Below are 18,544 nucleotides of genomic sequence, written 5' to 3'. Positions count from 1 at the left end.
TCCCCAAAGCTCGAATTTAGCTTCTAGGACGCGCAGGACTCACTTCCCACTAGACATGAAATCCAGTGCACGAACTGGAAATGGGTGGTAATGAGATGAGCTGTGGCCGTGGATGCTTGAGAGACCATTCTCCTGGGACCAGCAGGAACTTCGAAGGCTTTGTGGTCCATGGAGCACTGAGTGGAGTGAGCTAAATTGAGGTCCCTGCCGCTCTCAGAGCAGTGACTGTACCTGGGTTAGCTCCCCTCATGGGTGAGAATAGTGTCTCAGCACTCATTTGATAGGATGGGTTTCATTCTTTTATTAGTATTTCGAGGCAGGGTTTCTCTGTAGCTTTGGAGCTTCTCCTGGAAGTGGCTCTGTAGACCAGGCTGGTTTCGAAATCAGAGATCTGCCTGCCTCAGCCTCCTGAGTGTTGGGATAGAGGAGGTGTGTGCCACAACCGCCTGACTGAAAGAGTATCTTTCTAAATGTTGCTCCAGGAACCTCCTTACTGAAGATTCATCAGGATGAGCTTCAAGTCCCCACTCACACTCCAGGAGCTGGCGGAGAAGAGCCTCCTGAGTAACCAGACGGTGGCAATCTCTTATCTGGACAATATACCCTCAGTTTTCTTCCCATCACTGTTCAAAAAGGCCTGCAGAAGGAGAAAAACGAGCATTGTGAAGGCAATGGTGCAGGCCTGGCCCTTCCCCTGCCTTCCGCTGGGAGCCATGATCAAGAGGGGTGTTTCCTACAGGAGAGTCTTAGAGATGATCCTGTCTGGGCTTGATGGCATGCTGTGCCAGGAGGTTCCTCACAGGTGAGTACACCCAGATGCCCTGAAGGAAGGCCTTGGGAATTAAAAAGCAGAGACAGCTGGGGACAGGTAGAATCAGGGTGAGGGAGTGGACATAGAATGGGGTGGAGGTTTTGGGGGGACCAACTTGGAGAGCTCCATCGCTGAGCCCTCTGGGTAAGGGCTGTGGCTTATGCAGGACTCATGAATCAGCAAAGACTGAAGGACACAGTCACTGCTCACACAAGCACTAGAGTGGGACTGGCTGGACTTAAGGAGAAGCTGTGGGAAGAGGGCGGTGGTTAAAACCTCCATGCTGATGCTCTCCCTGCTCTACCCCAGGAGGTGCAGCCTGAAAGTGCTGGATCTGCGGATTCTCCCTTTGAGGATGTGGGACCAGTGGTCTGTGTTCAAGGCTCCTGACCTGAGTGAGAACCAGACAGCGGTGGGTCTTTCAGAAAAGGAGGTGAAGCCGCAGGTGAAGGTAGCTATAGACCTGGTCCTAATAGCATACGACGAAAAGTCCCTGGAGTCCTTTGTCATTAAGTGGGTGGCTCAGAGAGAAGGTCTGAGTCTATGGTATAACAAGCTGGAGATCTGGTCTACGGACATATATTACTACCACAAAGCTGTCTTGGACACATTGGACTTCAACTGTATTCAGCACCTGGTTTTGGGTAACATGGATGATGCTACCTGCCTGCTTAAAGTCTCTCCTTACGTGTGTCGTATGAGGTACCTGCGCAGTTTCAGCCTCCTTGGCTTTTATGAGTGGTGTCAAACAATGGCGCAGCAGCAGCAGCAGATTGTTTCCAAGTTTACCTCGCACTTTGCCAAGATGAAGCACCTGGAGGCCCTGATTCTGAGTCATGTCACCTTCCCAGAAAGATACCTAGGCCAGTCCTACTGGTAAGGAGGGGTGTCAGGCCAAGCCATCTTCCTTTAGACATTAGCGACCACCTGCTCTCTGTAGCCCTGGTAGATTAACCTTGTCAGAGCATGAGAATATTGGGGCATTGTTCTGCATCTGCTGTCCTGGAGCAGAGTCTCATATAGCTTCTAATCCAAAGGAGTAGGGCCGAGCTGGGGTTGGTGGTTTAGAAAGGTACCATGCTAGGAAGTCTCTCAGCTCAGGGATGATATCTAGTAAGAATAGGGACTTATTTCTTTCTTAGCAATGTCTAAGGTGTATCGGAAAAAGGAAAAGGAGGAGGGCCGTGTGGGGGGGACACTGTACACTGAGCTCTGCTCAGCTTGCTTTCAGCTCTCCATCTAGGACAGGCTGGGTTTGGAGATGGGGTGTATGTGGTCCAGATGGGGAGCAGGATTGGCTGGTACTCTCCCCAGCCCTCCTCTTGTGTCAGCGCCCTAGGAGTAGCACGGGTGTGGACCACCTTCCCCGGCTTTGTTTGGACCTCAGAGGCTGAGGAGATGAGAAGCGTGAAGTCAGAGTTGAGAATCGGGGTCATGGTGAATTCTGTGAAGAGGCAGGTCTGTGAACCCATAGGCAGATCCTGCCTGCCTTGATCCTCCCTGTGTTGACGGGAATCGCAGTCTTGGGTTGAGCTGATTCTACCGTGATGCTGAAAGGCCTCAGTACAGGTTAGAATGAGCAGACTCCTTCATGGAGCATGGTGGCTACTGGCTTTTATCGTGTGATTAAAGGGATCTTGGACCACATGCATGTTCCCAAAACTCTCTTCTTGTTTTTTTTGTAGGTCGCTAAAGACTCCCTTAGAGACCCTGTCTGTGACTAAGTGCTATCTCTCAAAGTCAGAGTGGGCCCATATAGCTGAATTCCCGTGCACAAGCCAGCTAAAACATTTACATTTGGAAAGGGTCCGACTGAACCTAGAGGTCCTGCAAGCTGTGCTGCGAAGATCTGCATCTACTTTGCTAACTCTGGACTTGGAGTCCTGTCATTTGTTTGAACGCGACCTCCGTGCCATCCTGCCTGCCGTGAGGTGCTGTACCCAGCTTATCTCGTTTAACTTCTCTGGAAACTATTTCTCATGGAATTTCTTGAGGGAGATGAGAGATCACGAGAGAACCATGAGATCAGAAGGGTCAAGGGTAGTCTTCATTCCTGGGTGTGATGATCTGTCACCAGAACTTTGAGGTGGTTGTCCAGCCTTGTTATGAGTGTGTAGATAAGGGGAGAACTGTTGTACAGCCAGAGCGTTGTCTTCCCGCTTTGAAGGATGTGTGTTGTGATGTGCGCATGATGTGTTGGGACGTGTTGGGCATATCAAGTACGTATTAAGCTTGATGCCCATATCAAGCTCTCCTGTGGACACCTGGGAGGAAAAGGCAATACACAGGTGTCTGAGAAAATACACAACACATGGTTTTAGACTGGAACCATCAGTTAGTTCTCCCTGGAGGATTAACCTGGTTTCCACTTTAGTGTAATACAGTCCTATGACTTTGGGTTGTCCTGCCTTTACCTTGTTAGTGCTGAGAATAGTCTCACACCACCAAACCTGGTTATCTGTCTTAATCGATTCTGTGGCTGTGCCTTGCGTTCCTCAGGAAAATAGTAGCATTTTATGGCAGCCATTTGTGGGGGTTGGAGAGTTGGCTCATCCGTTTAGAGCACTTGCTGTTCTTGCAGAGGACCTGGTTTGATTTCCCACGTGCCTCTGATGTGGGAATCATCCATAACTCTAGTGATAGAGGTCAGATGCCTTCTTCTGGCCGCCGGGGCGTGAGGCACACGTGTGGTGCATAGACATACATGTAGGCAAAATCCTTATAACATATAGACATAAAGTAATTCAGCAATTGTTTTGTCTGCTGAGGCACCGTTACCGAGCATTAGTGTGACATACATGGTAAATTATGTATTTACACTCGTAAAGTACTGTCACCTATGAGTTTATGAATGGAAGCAGGGCAAGTAGATGTTAACCCTTGCAGTTTTTTTTCACCCTTAGCTGCACTGTAGCCTGCATTTCATTGTCTGAAGTGTAATGTGTGAATAAGCTTGGACCAATTTTTGGATTGTTAGTGGCTATGAATCTCAAGTGAGATCATAGTCCTTAGTGAATTGTAGACAACAAAATTGTTGTAGTATGCAGATTTATTGTTATTTAATAAATTCTGATGTGTTCTACAGACGGTGTGTATCTGTTTCTGAGAAGTGTGTTCACTGCACATGAGTGTTTTACATGTTGTGTACCATGTCCATGCCGTACCTGGGAAGCCAGAAGAGGGCGTCATTCCCTCGAACTGGACTTACATGTGGTTGTGAGCTCCTGATCGGGTGCTGGGAATCAAACCCTCGTCCTCTGCGAGAACACACGCTCCCTTAACCACTGAGCCATCCTGTAGTTGTCAACCAGGCACAGTGGTGCACTCCTTTCAAATAAAGGCTTTAACAGGAGTCTCTTCGGCTTTCTGTTGAGAGTGGTCCAGAATTTATTCTGTATTCCAGGCAGGCCTTGAACTTGGAATCCTCCTGCCTCAGCTTCCTTTCTTTAAGGACAAAAGGCTCCAGCAACAATGCTTCAGTCTTTGAATGATCACTGTAGAGTTTTGACAATTTTTTTTCTCCCATGGTCTCTAAATAACCCTGGCTGTCCTGGAACACTGTATGTAAAGAATGCTGACCTAGAAATCAGAGATCTGCCTGCCTCTGCCTTCCAAGTGCCAGAATTAAAGGTGTGCACCACTACCACCCCGCAAATGGTTAGTTGGTTTCGAGTGACAGCTCCCTTACTGCCTTGAAACAGATGAGCTTATAGGTGTTAGCCAATCAAAGATCTTGAATTGTGGTTTGGCTTTATGTCTTGGTGTTTTTTATTTATTTATTTTTGTTATTGTTCTGTAGCTTTGGAGCCTGTCCTGGAACTTGCTATTGTAGACCAGGCTACCCAAAACTCACAGACATCCGCCTGCGTCTTCCTCCCAAGAGCTGGGATGAAAGACAGGGTAGTAAGGTCTTGGTTCTTTGATATTTTTTTTTTGTTGTTGTTGTTTTGAAACTGGATCTCACTATCAGGCCTAGACTTGCCTCTAACTCTCAATTCTACTGCCATAGCATTTAGACTGTTGGGATTCTTGATAACACCACCTGCTAGTACATTCCATAAAGTCTCCTGCAGTGTCCACGAGTCCAGCCCCTGCAGTTTCTATCACTTGTTGGTAGAACGGGACGGTGTCTACAAATGTAGACAATTACCCAACATCCTTCTTTTTTTATTCAATATCACAGATGTAATAGTTAATGCTGACTGTCAACTTGACAAGATGTGAAACCAGAGATAAGATGTGGGGGGGGGGGAGAAAAGGGGAAGACCGAGGAAGTTGAAGGAAAGAAAAAAGGAAGAAAGGAAGGAGAGAGAGAGAAGGAAGGAGCATATGTCAGGTTAGCAGGCTAGGTGGTACCAGCTTGTAGTACTAACTACTTGGGGGCCTAGGATAGGAGGGCCACAATTTTCATGGGGTTTAAAGTTCAAATTTTCCTTTAGGAAACCTATAGACTGCCTGTCTCTTTTTAATTGCCCCTGGAACTGAGTTACAGATGATTGCCGGCTGCCATTTGGTGGCTCCAAGCAAACCTGGGTCCTTCTGCAAGAGCAGCAGGTGCTCTTAACCATCTCTACAGCCCACAGCTTCCCTTTTCAACTACTAGCTTCCAGTCCCAGGGATGACCGACCACACTCCTGAATCCCCACCCAGCACATCCCCATGGGGTCCTGGAAGGTTCAAGGAACTCAAACGTGCCATCCCAAAATGACAGAAGTTAGGGATGGGATGAAATCTGAAGCTCATTCATGACCTACTTCACAAGCATTTGTTTTTCCTTTCCTTTTCTTTTCTTTTTTTCTTTTTTTTTTCTTCTTTTAGACTGGGTTTCTCTGTGTAACAGTCCTGACTGTCCGGGAACTTGCTTTGTAGACTAGGCTGGCCTTGAAACCACAGATATCTGCCTGCCTCTGCCTCAGGAGTGCCTGAATTAAAGGCGTGTGCCACCACCTCCCTGCTTCCATCTTAGTTCTTTACCTTTCGGGAACACAGATCAGGTTCAAACACTGCCTGTGCCTTTGCTCCTGTAGGGGCACACGCACTTGCTTGCTCACGGAGATCCTCCTGCCTCTGATTCCTGAGCACAGAGATTAAAGTTAGGCATCATCCTGCCCATCCCCATAAAAAAAAAAGACAGGTTTTCATCAGATAGGCCTGGCTGGAGCCCAGAAGTCAATATTTATTTAGAGCAGGCTGGTATCAAAGTCGCAGGGACCCCCAGCCTGGGACTGTGATGAAAGGAAGGTGTTTGGCCAGCCAGGTGTTGGTGGCGCACACCTTTAATCCCAGCACTCAGGAGGCAGAAGCAGGCAGATCTTTGTGAGTTCGAGGCCAGTCTGGTGTACAAGAGCTAGTTCCAGGACAGGCTCCAAAGCTTCAGAGAAAACCTGTCTCAAAATAAAAAAAAAAAAAAAAAAAAGAAAAAGCAAGAGGAAAAAAACAAAAAAGAAACAAAAAGAATGTGTTCTGCCACAGCTGGCTATAGATGCAAGCTCTTTGGGGAAAACCCAAATTCAGATGAAGCGGGTGGAGACTGAAACGGCCAATCAGGTGGCAGTTTGTAGTGGGGTCTGGGCTTGTTTAGTGGGCGTGGAAACTTCAGCAGCCCGTGGAGTGCCCGAGCCTGGTGGGCTAATGGTCGCTGTGAGTTTGAAGTTAGCCTCAATTACATACTGAGTTTCCAGCCAGCCAGGTCAACAGAGGAACCGAAGAAAACAGTCCTGGAGACAGGAATCACTTCTTGGCCCTGCTGCGGACCTCTCTCTTCTGTCCAACTCTGGTAAGTCACTTTTGCCCAGCAGTCACGCAGTTAATCCCAGAACTCGGGAGGCCAAGGCAGGCAAGTCTTTGTGAGTCCAGGCCAGCCTGGTACACTGGTACAGAGCTAGTTCCAGGACAGCTAGGGCAGTCACAGAAGAAATGCTGTCTCGAAACCCGAAAAACCAGAAAATAAAAAAAACTTAGTGGTAGCAGACGATGATTTCACCTACTTGTTGAGGCCGAGGCGGCAGGATCATATGATCCCAAACATTCCATATTAATCTAGATGCGCACTGGCGACTTGCCTATCCAAACACAGGTAATTCTCAGGAGTGCTAGGATTAAATGCTGAGTCATTGAACCTATTTAACTGAGGCATGAATTGAACTTCTGATTCCCTAGCTTGCACATCCGAGTTGGTATATTCTGTTTATGTTGAGCCTTTAGGCATGCGCTCGATCAACCAAGCTACTTCTGCAATCAAAGATTGCTTGGTTTGAACTTTGGCTTCTTAGACTCACAACCATTACCCCTTTAGTGCTAAGATCCACACTAGATAGGGCTTTTTGGTGCAGGTTCCCTCCTAATACGATGGGGAGGGGCTGGGTCTTCTAACCTTGATCTGAACCTGGGCCTCTGGCTCCTCCTAGGTATCTGTAATTCTGTCTGAGCCTGATCAGTTCACCGATTCATGAGCCAGACTTGGGCAGGGTCGTTCTTGACTTTGGTGTCTTGCTGGAGTCCTGTCTATGGTCAGCAGATGTTTTCCCAATTTACTATGCAATCTGGGTGAGGTGGCACACGCCTGTAGTCGGGAAGGGGTGGTAGGCAGCTTTTTAAAAGTGGGCATAGTGCCGAGTACCTTTAATTCTAGCCTGCAGAATGGAGGTGGAAGCATCGCCATGTGGGGCACTTTGTATACTAGGCTATCCTAGAAGAAATAGGAATCCTCCTGCCTCAGCCTTTCAGATGCTGGCATTACAGGTGTGATCTATCGATCAAGCCTGGCTTGGAGCCCTTATTTTGTTTATTTAATTTATATGCTTACAGATTTGTGTATATTTTTGTTTTTTGAGGCAAAGTTTCTCTGCATAGCATTGGCTGTCCAGGAACTCTGCAGACCAGGCTGACCTTGATCTGACTGCCTCTTTGCATCAAGTCCTGAAATTACTGGTGTCTCCCACCACCTCCCAGCCAGATTTATGTATTTTTGAGACTGGAGTTCACTGCAGCTTAGGCTGGCCTTCAGCTGACGGATCAACTCCAGCCGCTGGATTGTTGAGATTAAAGTCATGCACAGTCGCGGCGCTCTCCCATCTTTTTATATTTTGATTTTTGTTGTTGTTTTTGTCCCTTTTTTGCTTTGCTTTTTCGAGACAGGGTTTCTCTGAGTAGATGCTCTGGCTGTCCTGGAACTCACTCCTTGGACCAGGCTGACCTTGAACTCAGAGATCCAACTGTCCCACCTCTCCAGTTGCTGGGACTCTAGGTGTTCACCACCACCGCCTAGCTTGTCTTTTGGTTTTGTTTGCTGTTTTGAGACAGGATTACTTTTCGTATCACTGGCTGTCCTGGAACCCAGCCTTATTTATTTATTTTGTTTTTGAGAGAGGGTCTCCTTGGCTGTTTTGGAACTCACCTTGTAGTCTGGGTTGACTCACAGATATTGTCCTGCCTCTACCTCCAGCCCTAAGAGTGTTCAAATGACCTTGAACTTCCAATCCTGCTTCTGCTCCCAGAGTGCTGGGTTAACAGGTCTGTACCAACTCACTGGGTAGCCTGGGTGTCATGTAGATCCCACTACCACACCTTTATGAGTGCTTGGGTGATGATGTGAATCTTCACTCTGCACTTTCAAGAAACTCTTTTCTCCACAGAAATTCTCATCCTTGGCATTTGAAATACTTAGTTGGAGCCCGGTGGTGGTGGTCCGTGCCTTTAATTCCAGCACTTGGGGAAGCGGAGGCAGGCTGAATTTGTGTCCCGCCTGGTGTATAAAGTTAGCTCCAGGTCAGCTGGGGCTATTACACTGAGAAACCCTGTCTGAATAAACAAACAAATAGATGTTTATTTTAATTAATGAAAAGTAACTATTTAATTGAGAGCTTGGTGATGTAGGGCACTAGTAAAATTGCCCAGCCAGACAGGACTGTTCCACAGTGATAGTCCGTGTCAAAGAAGTTATAAATAAATAAATGGAAAAATAAAGAGTTGGTTGAGAATTTGGTGATGTAGCTTACTAGTAAAAATGCCCTAACATATATGACACTCAGGTTCAGTTCTCAGCACCATAAAAATAATGTAAATCTACTTGCTGAGATACTTTAATACAAATTTAGTTTAGTTACTCGGTGGTGGTGGTGCATGCCTCTCATGGCTTTACTCCAGAGGCAGGGATCTCTGAAGTTCAAGGCCAGCCTGGTCTACAAGAGTTAGTACCTGGACAGCTAGGGCTGTTATTCAGAAAATCTCTGTCTCGAAAAACCAAAAAAAAAAATATATATATATATACATATATTAATAGATTGGATCAAAATATTTCCTAAATCTGAGAGGGAGTTGGATACCTGAGTTCCAGTCCCCTATGCCACATAGTAAAAACCCTGTCTTAATAAAGTTTTATGGTCAGTGGGGGCTCTAATCCTGGCACTTAGGAGGCTGAGACAGGTGGATCTCTGAGTTTGAGGCCAACCTGGTCTACAGAGTGAGTTTAGGACAGCCAGGACTGTTTCACAGAGAAACCCTGTCTCAAAAAACAAAACGAAATAAAAAATGCTGCTGGCCAGGCTTGGTGGCGCACACCTTTAATCTCAAGCGCTCAGGCTGAGGGCCAGGTAGGTCTATGTGAATTGGAAGCCAGCCTGGTAAAAAATTTTTTTAAAGAGATTTATTTTATGTGTGAGTGTTTTCCCTGCATGTGTGTGTTTATAGCAGTGCTTGCGTGTTTGGTGCTCTGAAGTGGGCATCAGAGCTTCATAATTGGCATCAGGTGGGTACTTGGAAACTGAGCCCAGACCCTCTAGAAGAACAGCATGTTCTCTTCAGTACTGAGCCAGCTGTCCAGCCCAAATCGTGAGTTGAGGCCAGGCACGGCTGCATAGGAAGACCTTGTCTCAAAACAAAAACAAAAATTCTGAAGCTAACACCCAACTTCCAGCGCGGATGCGGTAGTTGTATTTTAGGATACTGATGCCATTGAAGTAAGGAGTTCTCAGCCTGCATCATTCATTGCCAGCAGACCCCAGGGTGTCTGAACATAGGCACCAAGGAAGGTGAACGTTCCCTGAAACAGGGCATGGATGTATAATGCTTTCTGTTTAGGATTTGAGATAAGGAAGTTTTTTTGTTTGTTTGTTTTTTTGTTTAGAGACAGGGTTTCTTTGTATAGCTTTGGAACCTGTGTTAGGACTGTCTCTGTAGATCAGGCTGGCTTCCAACTCACAGAAATCCACCTGCCTCTGCCTCCCAAGTGTTTGGATTAAAGGTGTGCACCACTACTGCCTAGACCTGGCTGATATTTCTTGTTTAAGACTGCATCTGAAGTAAACCGAGCTAACATCCAATTTTCTGTGTCTCCGAGGCTGGCATCAAACCCTTGATTCTTCTGCCTTCCAAGTGATGAGATTACAGGCCTCTCTCAACTCTCAGCTATCACCACACCTTCCTTTGAAGCTATTGCTACTCCCTCTTCCCTGCCTCCTGAGGGCAGGGATGGCGCCTTCATGCCAGCACTCCTGGCCCTATTGGGTATTGAATGAGACACATTTCCCCGAAGCTCGAGTTTAGCTTTTAGGTCATACAGGACTCACTTCCCAGTAGACATGAAATCCAGTGCACGAACTGGAAATGTGTGGTAATGAGATGAGCTGTGGCCATGGATGCTTGAGAGACCATTCTCCTGGGACCAGCAGGAACTTCGAAGGCTTTGTGGTCCATGGAGCACTGAGTGGAGTGAGCTAAATTGAGGTCCCTGCCGCTCTCAGAGCAGTGACTGTACCTGGGTTAGCCCCCCTCATGGGTGAGAATAGTGTCTGAGCACTCATTTGATAGGATGGGTTTCATTCTTTTTTTGGTATTCGAGGCAGGTTTTCTCTGTAGCTTTGGAGCTTGTCCTGGAACTGACTCTGTAGACCAGGCCGATCTCGAACTCAGAGATCTGCCTGCCTTTGTCTCCAGGGTGTTGGGATAAAGGAGGCGTGTGCCACCACTGCCTGACTGAAAGAGTATCTTTCTAAATGTTGCTCCAGAAACCTTCTTACTGAAGATTCATCAGGATGAGCTTCAACTCCCCACTCACACTCCAGGAGCTGGCGGAGAACAGCCTTTTGAGGAACGAGACCGTGGCAATCTCTAATTTGGACAATATACCCTCAGTTTTCTTCCCATCACTGTTCAAAAAGGCCTGCAGAAGGAGAAAAACTGGCATTGTGAAGGCAATGGTGCAGGCCTGGCCCTTCCCCTGCCTTCCGCTGGGAACCATGATCAAGAGGGGTGTTTCCTACAGGAGAGTCTTAGAGATTATCCTGTTTGGTCTTGATGGCATGCTGTGCCAGGAGGTTCCTCACAGGTGAGTACACCCAGATGCCCTGAAGGAAGGCCTTGGGAATTAAAAAGCAGAGACATCTAGGGACAGGTAGAATCAGGGTGAGGGAGTGGACATAGAATGGGGTGGAGGTTTTGGGGGGGACCAAATTGGAGAACTCCAGAGGCTTTGGCCATCGCCGATCCCTCTGGGTAAGGGCTGTTGCTTATGCAGGACTCGTGAATCAGCAGAGACAGAAGGACACAGTCACTGCTCACACAGGCACTAGAGTGGGACTGGCTGGACTTAAGGAGAAGCTGTGGGAAGAGGGCGGTGGCTAAAACCTCCATGCTGATGCTCTCCCTGCTCTACCCCAGGAGGTGCAGCCTGAAAGTGCTGGATCTGCGGATTCTCCCTTTGAGGATGTGGGACCAGTGGTCTGTGTTCAAGGCTCCTGACCTGAGTGAGAACCAAACAGCAGTGGGTCTTTCAGATAAGGAGGTGAAGCCGCAGGTGAAGGTGGCTATAGACCTGATCTTGCAGGAACGCCCACTAGAGTCCTTGGAGTCCTTTGTTGTTGAATGGGTGGGTCAGAGAGAAGGTCTGAGTCTGTGCTGTAACTATCTAGAGATCTGGTCTCTGGCTATTTACTACCACAAAGATGTCCTGGAGACATTGGACCTAAACTCTGTTCAGCAACTGGGTTTGTATAACATAAATGATCTTACCTGCTTGCTTAACTTCACTCCTTACCTGGGTCGTATGAGGTACCTGCACATTCTCCTCCTCTCCAGCCTTTGGCCGTGGGCCTGTCACACACCGTTGGAAAAGCAGCAGATTGTTACCCAGTTTACCTCACAGTTTGTCAAGCTGAAGCACCTGGAGGCCCTGATTCTGGATAATGTCTTCTTCCTAGAGGATCACCTAGAGGAGCTCTTCCGGTAAGGAGGGGTGTCAGGCCAAGCCATCTTCCTTTAGACATTAGCGACCACCTGCTCTCTGTAGCCCTGTTAGATTAACCTTGTCAGAGCATGAGAATATCGGGGCATTGTTCTGCATCTGCTGCCCTGGAGCGGATTCTCACGTAGCTTCTAATCCAAAGGAGTAGGGCCGAGCTGGGGTTGGTGGTTTAGAAAGGTACCATGCTAGGAAGCCTCTCAGGGATGAGATCTAGTAAGAATGGGGTCTGATTTCTTTCTTAGCAAGTGTCTAAGGTGAACGGGAAAAAGGAAAAGGAGGAGGGCCGTGTGGGGGGGAGGGGGGTACACTGTACACTGAGCTCTGCTCAGCTTGCTTTCAGCTCTCCATCTAGGACAGGCTGGGTTTGGAGATGAGGGGTATGTGGTCCAGATGGGGAGCAGGATTGGCTGGTACTCTCCCCAGCCCTCCTCTTGTGTCAGCGCCCTTGGAGTAGCACAGGTGTGGACCACCGTCCCCAGCTTTGTTTAGACCTCAGGGTGAGGAGATGAGAAGCGTGAAGTTAGAGTTGAGAATCGGGGTCATGGTGAATTCTGTGAAGAGGCAGGTCTGTGAACCCATAGGCAGATCCTGCCTGCCTTGATCCTCCCTTTGTTGACGGGAATCACAGTCTTGGGTAGAGCTGATCCTACCGTGATGGTGAAAGGCCTCAGTACAGGTTAGAATGAGCAGACTCCTTCATGGAGCATGGTGGCTACTGGCTTTTATCGTGTGATTAAAGGGATCTTGGACCACATGCATGTTCCCAAAACTCTCTTCTTGTTTTTTTTGTAGGTCGCTAAAGACTCCCTTGGAGACCCTGTCTCTGACTAAGTGCTATCTTTCAAACTCAGACTGGGCCCATATAGCTGAATTCCCATGCACAAGCCAGTTGAAACATTTGAGTTTGAATAGGGTCAAACTGACTCATTTTAGCCCAGAGCCCTTGCAAACTATACTGCAAAAATCTGCGTCTTCTTTGCTAACTCTGGACTTGGATTCCTGTCATTTGCTGGACTGCCACCTCAGTGCCGTCCTGCCTGCCCTGAGGTGCTGTACCCAGCTTATGTGGTTTAACTTCTCTGGAAACCATTTCTCGGGGAATTTCTTGAGGGAGTTGAGAGATCACGAGATAACCTTGAGGTCAGAAGGGTCAACGGTAGTCTTCATGCCTGGGTGTGATGATCTGTCTCCAGAACTTTGAGGTGGTTGTCCAGTCTTATTTAGTTTGTATAGATAAGGGGAGAACTGTTGTACAGCCAGAGAGCATTGTCTTCCCGCTTTGAAGGATGTGTGTTGTGATGTGCGCATGATATGTTGGGACGTGTTGGGCATATCAAGCACATATTAAGCTTGCTGCACATATCAAGCTCTCCTGTGGACACCTGGGAGGAAAAGGCAATCCACAGGTGTCTGAGAAAACACATAACACATAGTTTTAAACTAGAACCATCAGTTAGTTCTCCCTGGGGGATTAGCCTGGTTTCTACCTTTAATATAATACAGTTCTACGATATTTGTTGTCCTGCCTTTACCTTCTTGTAGGCAAAATCCTTATAACACATAGACCTAAGATAATTTAACAATTGGTTTGTACTGCTGAGGCTGGATGACTGTCTTGTCTGCTAGTCAGCTGCCACCCAGCATTACTGCGACATACATGGTAAGTCATGTATTTATACTCCTAAAACACTGTCACCTATCAGTTTATGAATGGAAGCAGGGCAAGTAGATATAAACCCTAGCAGAAAATCAGCTTTTGTGGCATTGCTACCAACTCCAAACCACTGAAGACTGTGGTCCTGCCCCCATCAGATAAAGAGGGACTTTTATCCTTGGGCCATGGCAATGTCCACCACCTGTGTCATTAGACCATATCTTAGAGCTCCCAACTCTTGTCCCTGGACTGCATACAACACAATACCATGACTGATGGACCTCTGGAATTGGTGTGTGTGTGTGTGTGTGTGTGTGTGTGTGTGTGTGTGTGTGTACGTGTGTGTACATGAATACGTGCTCCATGTTGTGTGTCTACAAGCAAGGCTGTGGAAAACATCAGCCATCCTCTCTCCTACTCTGGTTGATTCTCCTTAACAAGAGTCTTCATGGAACCAGAGGCTTTATGGCCCCTTTTCTGGGAAAAAGAAGCCCATAGTTTTTCATTTGCATAGTGTGTGCTTACATGTACAATAGTTATCGTTGATGTGTTGGGGGGGGGCGTCCTGAACCAATTTGTAGGAGATAGTTCTGTAGAGACCTAGAATTGATCTTGGTTTTTCATTGTCTACCTAGAGAACCAACTCCCTGTCCTGAACATATAGCTTCCTGCTTACCAGGCAAGCAATCTACATTCTACCCACTAAGCAACATCTATAGCCTGCCTCTTTAATTTTTGTAGTCGTTGGTGTTTGAGATTGTCTCTTTTGTCCAGCAACCAGGCTGGACTCAAGTCACAGAAAACCATGGCCTGCCTCTGCCTCTCAGTGCTGGAAGTAAGGCCTGCCCCACCAAGCCTGGCATCTCCAATTCTTTCACCCTTAGCTGCATTGTAGCCTGCATTTCATTGTCTGAAGTGTAATGCGTGATTAAGCTTGGACCAATTTTTGGATTGTTAGTGACTATGAATCTCAAGTGAGCTCATAGTCCTCAGTGAATTGTAGACAACAAAATTGTTGTAGTATGCAGATTTATTGTTATTTAATAAATTCTGATGTGTTCTAGAGGCGGTGTGTATCTGTTTTTGAGAAGTGTGTTCACTGCACGTGAGTGTTTTACCTGTTTGTCTTATACCATGTCCATGCAGTACCTGGGAAGCCAGAAGAGGGTGTCATTCCCTCGAACTGGACTTACATGTGGTTGTGAGCTCCTGGGTGGGTGCTGGGAATCAAACCCTCGTCCTCTGCAAGAACACACGCACCCTTAACCACTGAGCCTTCCTGCAGTTGTCAGCCAGGCACAGTGGTGCACTCCTTTCAAATAAAGGCTCTAACAGGAGTCTCTTCGGCTTCCCATTGAGAATGGTCCAGAATTTATTCTGTATTTTAGGCAGGCCTTGAACTTGGAATCCTCCTGCCTCAGCTTCCTTTCTTTAAGGACAAAAGGCTCCAGCAACAATGCTTCAGTCTTTGAATGATCACTGTAGAGTTTTGACAATTTTTTTTCTTCCATGGTCTCTAAATAACCCTGGCTGTCCTGGAACACTGTATGTAGAGAATGCTGACCTAGAAATCAGAGATCTGCCTGCCTCTGCCTTCCAAGTGCCAGTATTAAAGGTGTGCACCACTACCACCCCGCAAATGGTTAGTTGGTTTCGAGTGACAGCTCCCTTTCTGCCTTGAAACAGATGAGCTTATAGGTGTTAGCCAATCAAAGATCTTGAATTGTGGTTTGGCTTTATGTCTTGGTGTTTTTTATTTATTTATTTATTTTTTTGTTGTTCTATAGCTTCGGAGCCTGTCCTAGAACTAGCTATTGTAGACCAGGCTACCCAAAACTCACAGACATCCGCCTGCGTCTTCCTCCCAAGAGCTGGGATGAAAGACAGGGTAGTAAGGTCTTGGTTCTTTGATTTTTTTTTTGTTGTTGTTGTTGTTTTGAAACTGGGTCTCACTATCAGGCCTAGACTTGCCTCTAACTCTCAATTCTACTGCCACAGCATTTAGACTGTTGGGATTCTTGATAACACCACCTGCTAGTACATTCCATAAAGTCTGCTGCAGTGTCCACGAGTCCAGCCCCTGCAGTTTCTATCACTTGTTGGTAGAACGGGACGGTGTCTACAAATGTAGGCAATTACCCAACATCCGTCTTTTCTTATTCAATATCACAGATGTAATAGTTAATGCTGACTGTCAACTTGACAAGATGTGAAACCAGAGATAAGATGTGGGAGGGGGGAGAAAAGGGGAAAGCCTAGGAAGTGGAAGGAAAGAAAAAAGGAAGAAAAGAAGGAGAGAGAGAGAAGGAAGGAGCGTATGTCAAGTTAGCAGGCTAGGTGGTACCAGCTTGTAGTACTAACTACTTGGGAGCCTAGGATAGGAGGGCCACAAATTTCATGGGGTTTAAAGTTCAAATTTTCCTTTAGGAAACCTATAGACTGCCTGTCTCTTTTTAATTGCCCCTGGAACTGAGTTACAGATGATTGCCGGCTGCCATTTGGTGGCTCCAAGCAAACCTGGGTCCTTCTGCAAGAGCAGCAGGTGCTCTTAACCATCTCTACAGCCCACAGCTTCCCTTTTCAACTACTAGCTTCCAGTCCCAGGGATGACCGACCACACCCCAGAATCCCCACCCAGCACAACATCATGGGGTCCTGGATGATTCAAGGAACTCAAACGTGCCATCCCAAAATGGCAGAAGTTAGGGATGGGGTGAAATCTGAAGTTCATTCATGACCTACTTCACAAGAATTGGTGCTGACCAGAGACCACATCATTCTGGGGCTTGGGGGTCTGCTAAACTCACTGATCTCTGCGTCACTTCAGCCTTTGTCCCTGTTCATAATGCTTTCCCGACTGTCCCTCACCAAGCTCAGTATCTCTCATTTCCCATGAGCACGAAACAGCCTTTGACCCATACAGAATTCCTCTGGCTGGTGCTTATTCCTACAAGCCCTGGCCACAGTGCAGGTGAGAGACCCCCTTTCTTCAGAGTCCCCATTCCTTTCCTGTTCCCATCCTTTATCTCAGACACACTTCCTGTGGAGGAAAACACAACCCAGCCTCTCTCAATCTGGCCCACCTACCTGGTTGTCTAGCATGGCAGTGCTGGGCTCATCCCCTACCCCAGTTCAGCCCTCAGCTTCCTGAGTGGACATTTGAGACCTCAGTTCAGGGAGAGTGAAAACAAGACTGTGCATCTGGAAAGATCCATTCTCAGCAGGAGATGCTGATGCATGTGTGACACAGGGCATTTCCTGTGCTGCATTGGGGTCTAGAAAAAAGATAGAGATGGAAAAACTGTTGTATTCTTTTCAATTATTTGGTTTATGAGATGGCAAACAACAAAATAAAGAAAGAATGAGCAACAACATTGGATAAGAACACTTGCTCTTGCAGAGGACCCAGGTTTGATTCCCAGCACCCACAAACATTACTAAGTCCAGTTCCAGGGAAGCTGACATGCTCTTCTGACTTCCAAGGACACCACACAAGCTTGGGGTCACTTACAAACATGCAGGTAAAACATCATCTACATAAGATGAAATATATTTTTAGTTTATTTTTATTTTTTGGGTTATAAAACCCTTTATTTAATGTGTATGCATATTTTTGTTTGTGTTCGTGCCCTGTGTCAACAGAGACCCAAAAGAACTTGGAACTGGCATTTCATATGGTTGCTAGCTTCTATGTTGTTGCTGAGAATTGAACTCGGTTCCTCTGGAGGAGCAACCAAGAGTTCCTCGTGAATGGACCATCTCTCCAGCCCCCACCCCAGTTTGTTTTTGTTTATTTGTTTTTTTTTTTTGTTTGTTTTTGAGACAGGATCTTATAATGTCCTGTCCTGGAGGGAACTTTGTAGACCAGTCTGGTCTCTAACTCACAGAGATTCTCCTGACTCTGGCTCTGGAATACTGGGTTTCCACCATACTGGAATACACCACTATGCCTTTTCAAACAAACAAAATACAATCAAAAAACAAAGCAAACACAATAATACTGGGGCTGGAGAGTGTAAGGCCTCGCCTTTTCTGTGGATACCCACACCCGATCCAGGCGCGCGCCTTCCCGAACTCGGGCCCACGAGAATGGACGAATGTCCTGAGGGTTTGAACAGATACACACAAAAGAGACCTTGCTCACTTACCAAGAAGTAAATGGCAACTTTATTAAACTCAAGTCGGGTATTTATACCAGTGGGCAAGGGGGATCAAAAGGGCAAGGCCTCCTCCCATCAGGAGAAGGAGATTACAGGCCCAGGTGCCTCAGGCAGAATCAGCTGGGAGGGGCAGGCATATGGGGCCCACTGCTAGAACTTTGTTTACAGGTGGAATCACCATAACAAAGAGAGTCAGGTTCTTTGTAAACTATACCCTCAAGCCAGTGCTAGTGCAGAATCTCCAGGGAGCCAGAGGTCAAACAGCCCTGCAAATCGCCAGGGAGCAGGGGAAAGACCTGGGTACCTACAGGAGAGATGTTCAGTTTTTAAGATGACTGGCCATTCTTTAAAGGACCTGGGTCAATTCGCAGTATCAATATGATGGCTCACGACTGTCTATGTCTCCAGTTGCTGACCCTCTTCTGACCTCTATGGGGCATCAGGAATGCATGTTGAACACAAAAATACGTGTAGGCAAAATACACATAGCTTTTTTAATTTAAAAAAATTATACAAGTTTTATCATGTTACTTTGGGTGTCCTGGAACTTCCTTAGTAGATCAGACTGTTTTTCAAACTCATAGAGGTTGGCCCACCTCTGTCTCCTGATTTCTGGGATTTGTTGGAGGAGGCCATTAGTTAGTTACTGGCAGCTTATCCCTGAAGTAATCACAAAGAAA

General features: G+C 46.9%; 2 protein-coding genes across 2 annotated transcripts; both read left to right on the top strand.

Moving 5' to 3' along the window:
• The first annotated feature begins 509 nt into the window (after nt 1–509).
• Nucleotides 510–1,691, top strand: LOC148121641 (preferentially expressed antigen in melanoma-like protein 1). The gene is made up of 2 exons (XM_087906763.1): nt 510–802; nt 1,121–1,691. Exons 1-2 carry the CDS (start codon nt 510–512, stop codon nt 1,689–1,691), a joined length of 864 nt encoding a protein of 287 aa, XP_087762889.1.
• Nucleotides 1,692–6,195: 4,504 nt separating this feature from the next.
• On the top strand, nt 6,196–14,767 carry LOC146894085 (preferentially expressed antigen in melanoma-like protein 1). Its single transcript, XM_087906693.1, has 4 exons — nt 6,196–6,587; nt 10,816–11,135; nt 11,468–12,031; nt 12,843–14,767. The coding sequence occupies exons 2-4, from the start codon at nt 10,843–10,845 to the stop codon at nt 13,249–13,251; spliced, it is 1,266 nt and encodes a 421-aa protein (XP_087762819.1). The 5' UTR covers nt 6,196–6,587; nt 10,816–10,842; the 3' UTR covers nt 13,252–14,767.
• Nucleotides 14,768–18,544: the final 3,777 nt, after the last annotated feature.

This window comes from Myodes glareolus, chromosome 6 (genome assembly GCF_982192425.1).
Source record: "Myodes glareolus chromosome 6, mMyoGla1.1, whole genome shotgun sequence".
In the NCBI taxonomy this organism is placed as follows: Eukaryota; Metazoa; Chordata; class Mammalia; order Rodentia; family Cricetidae; genus Myodes; species Myodes glareolus.
This window is presented reverse-complemented; position numbering and strand designations above follow the sequence as displayed.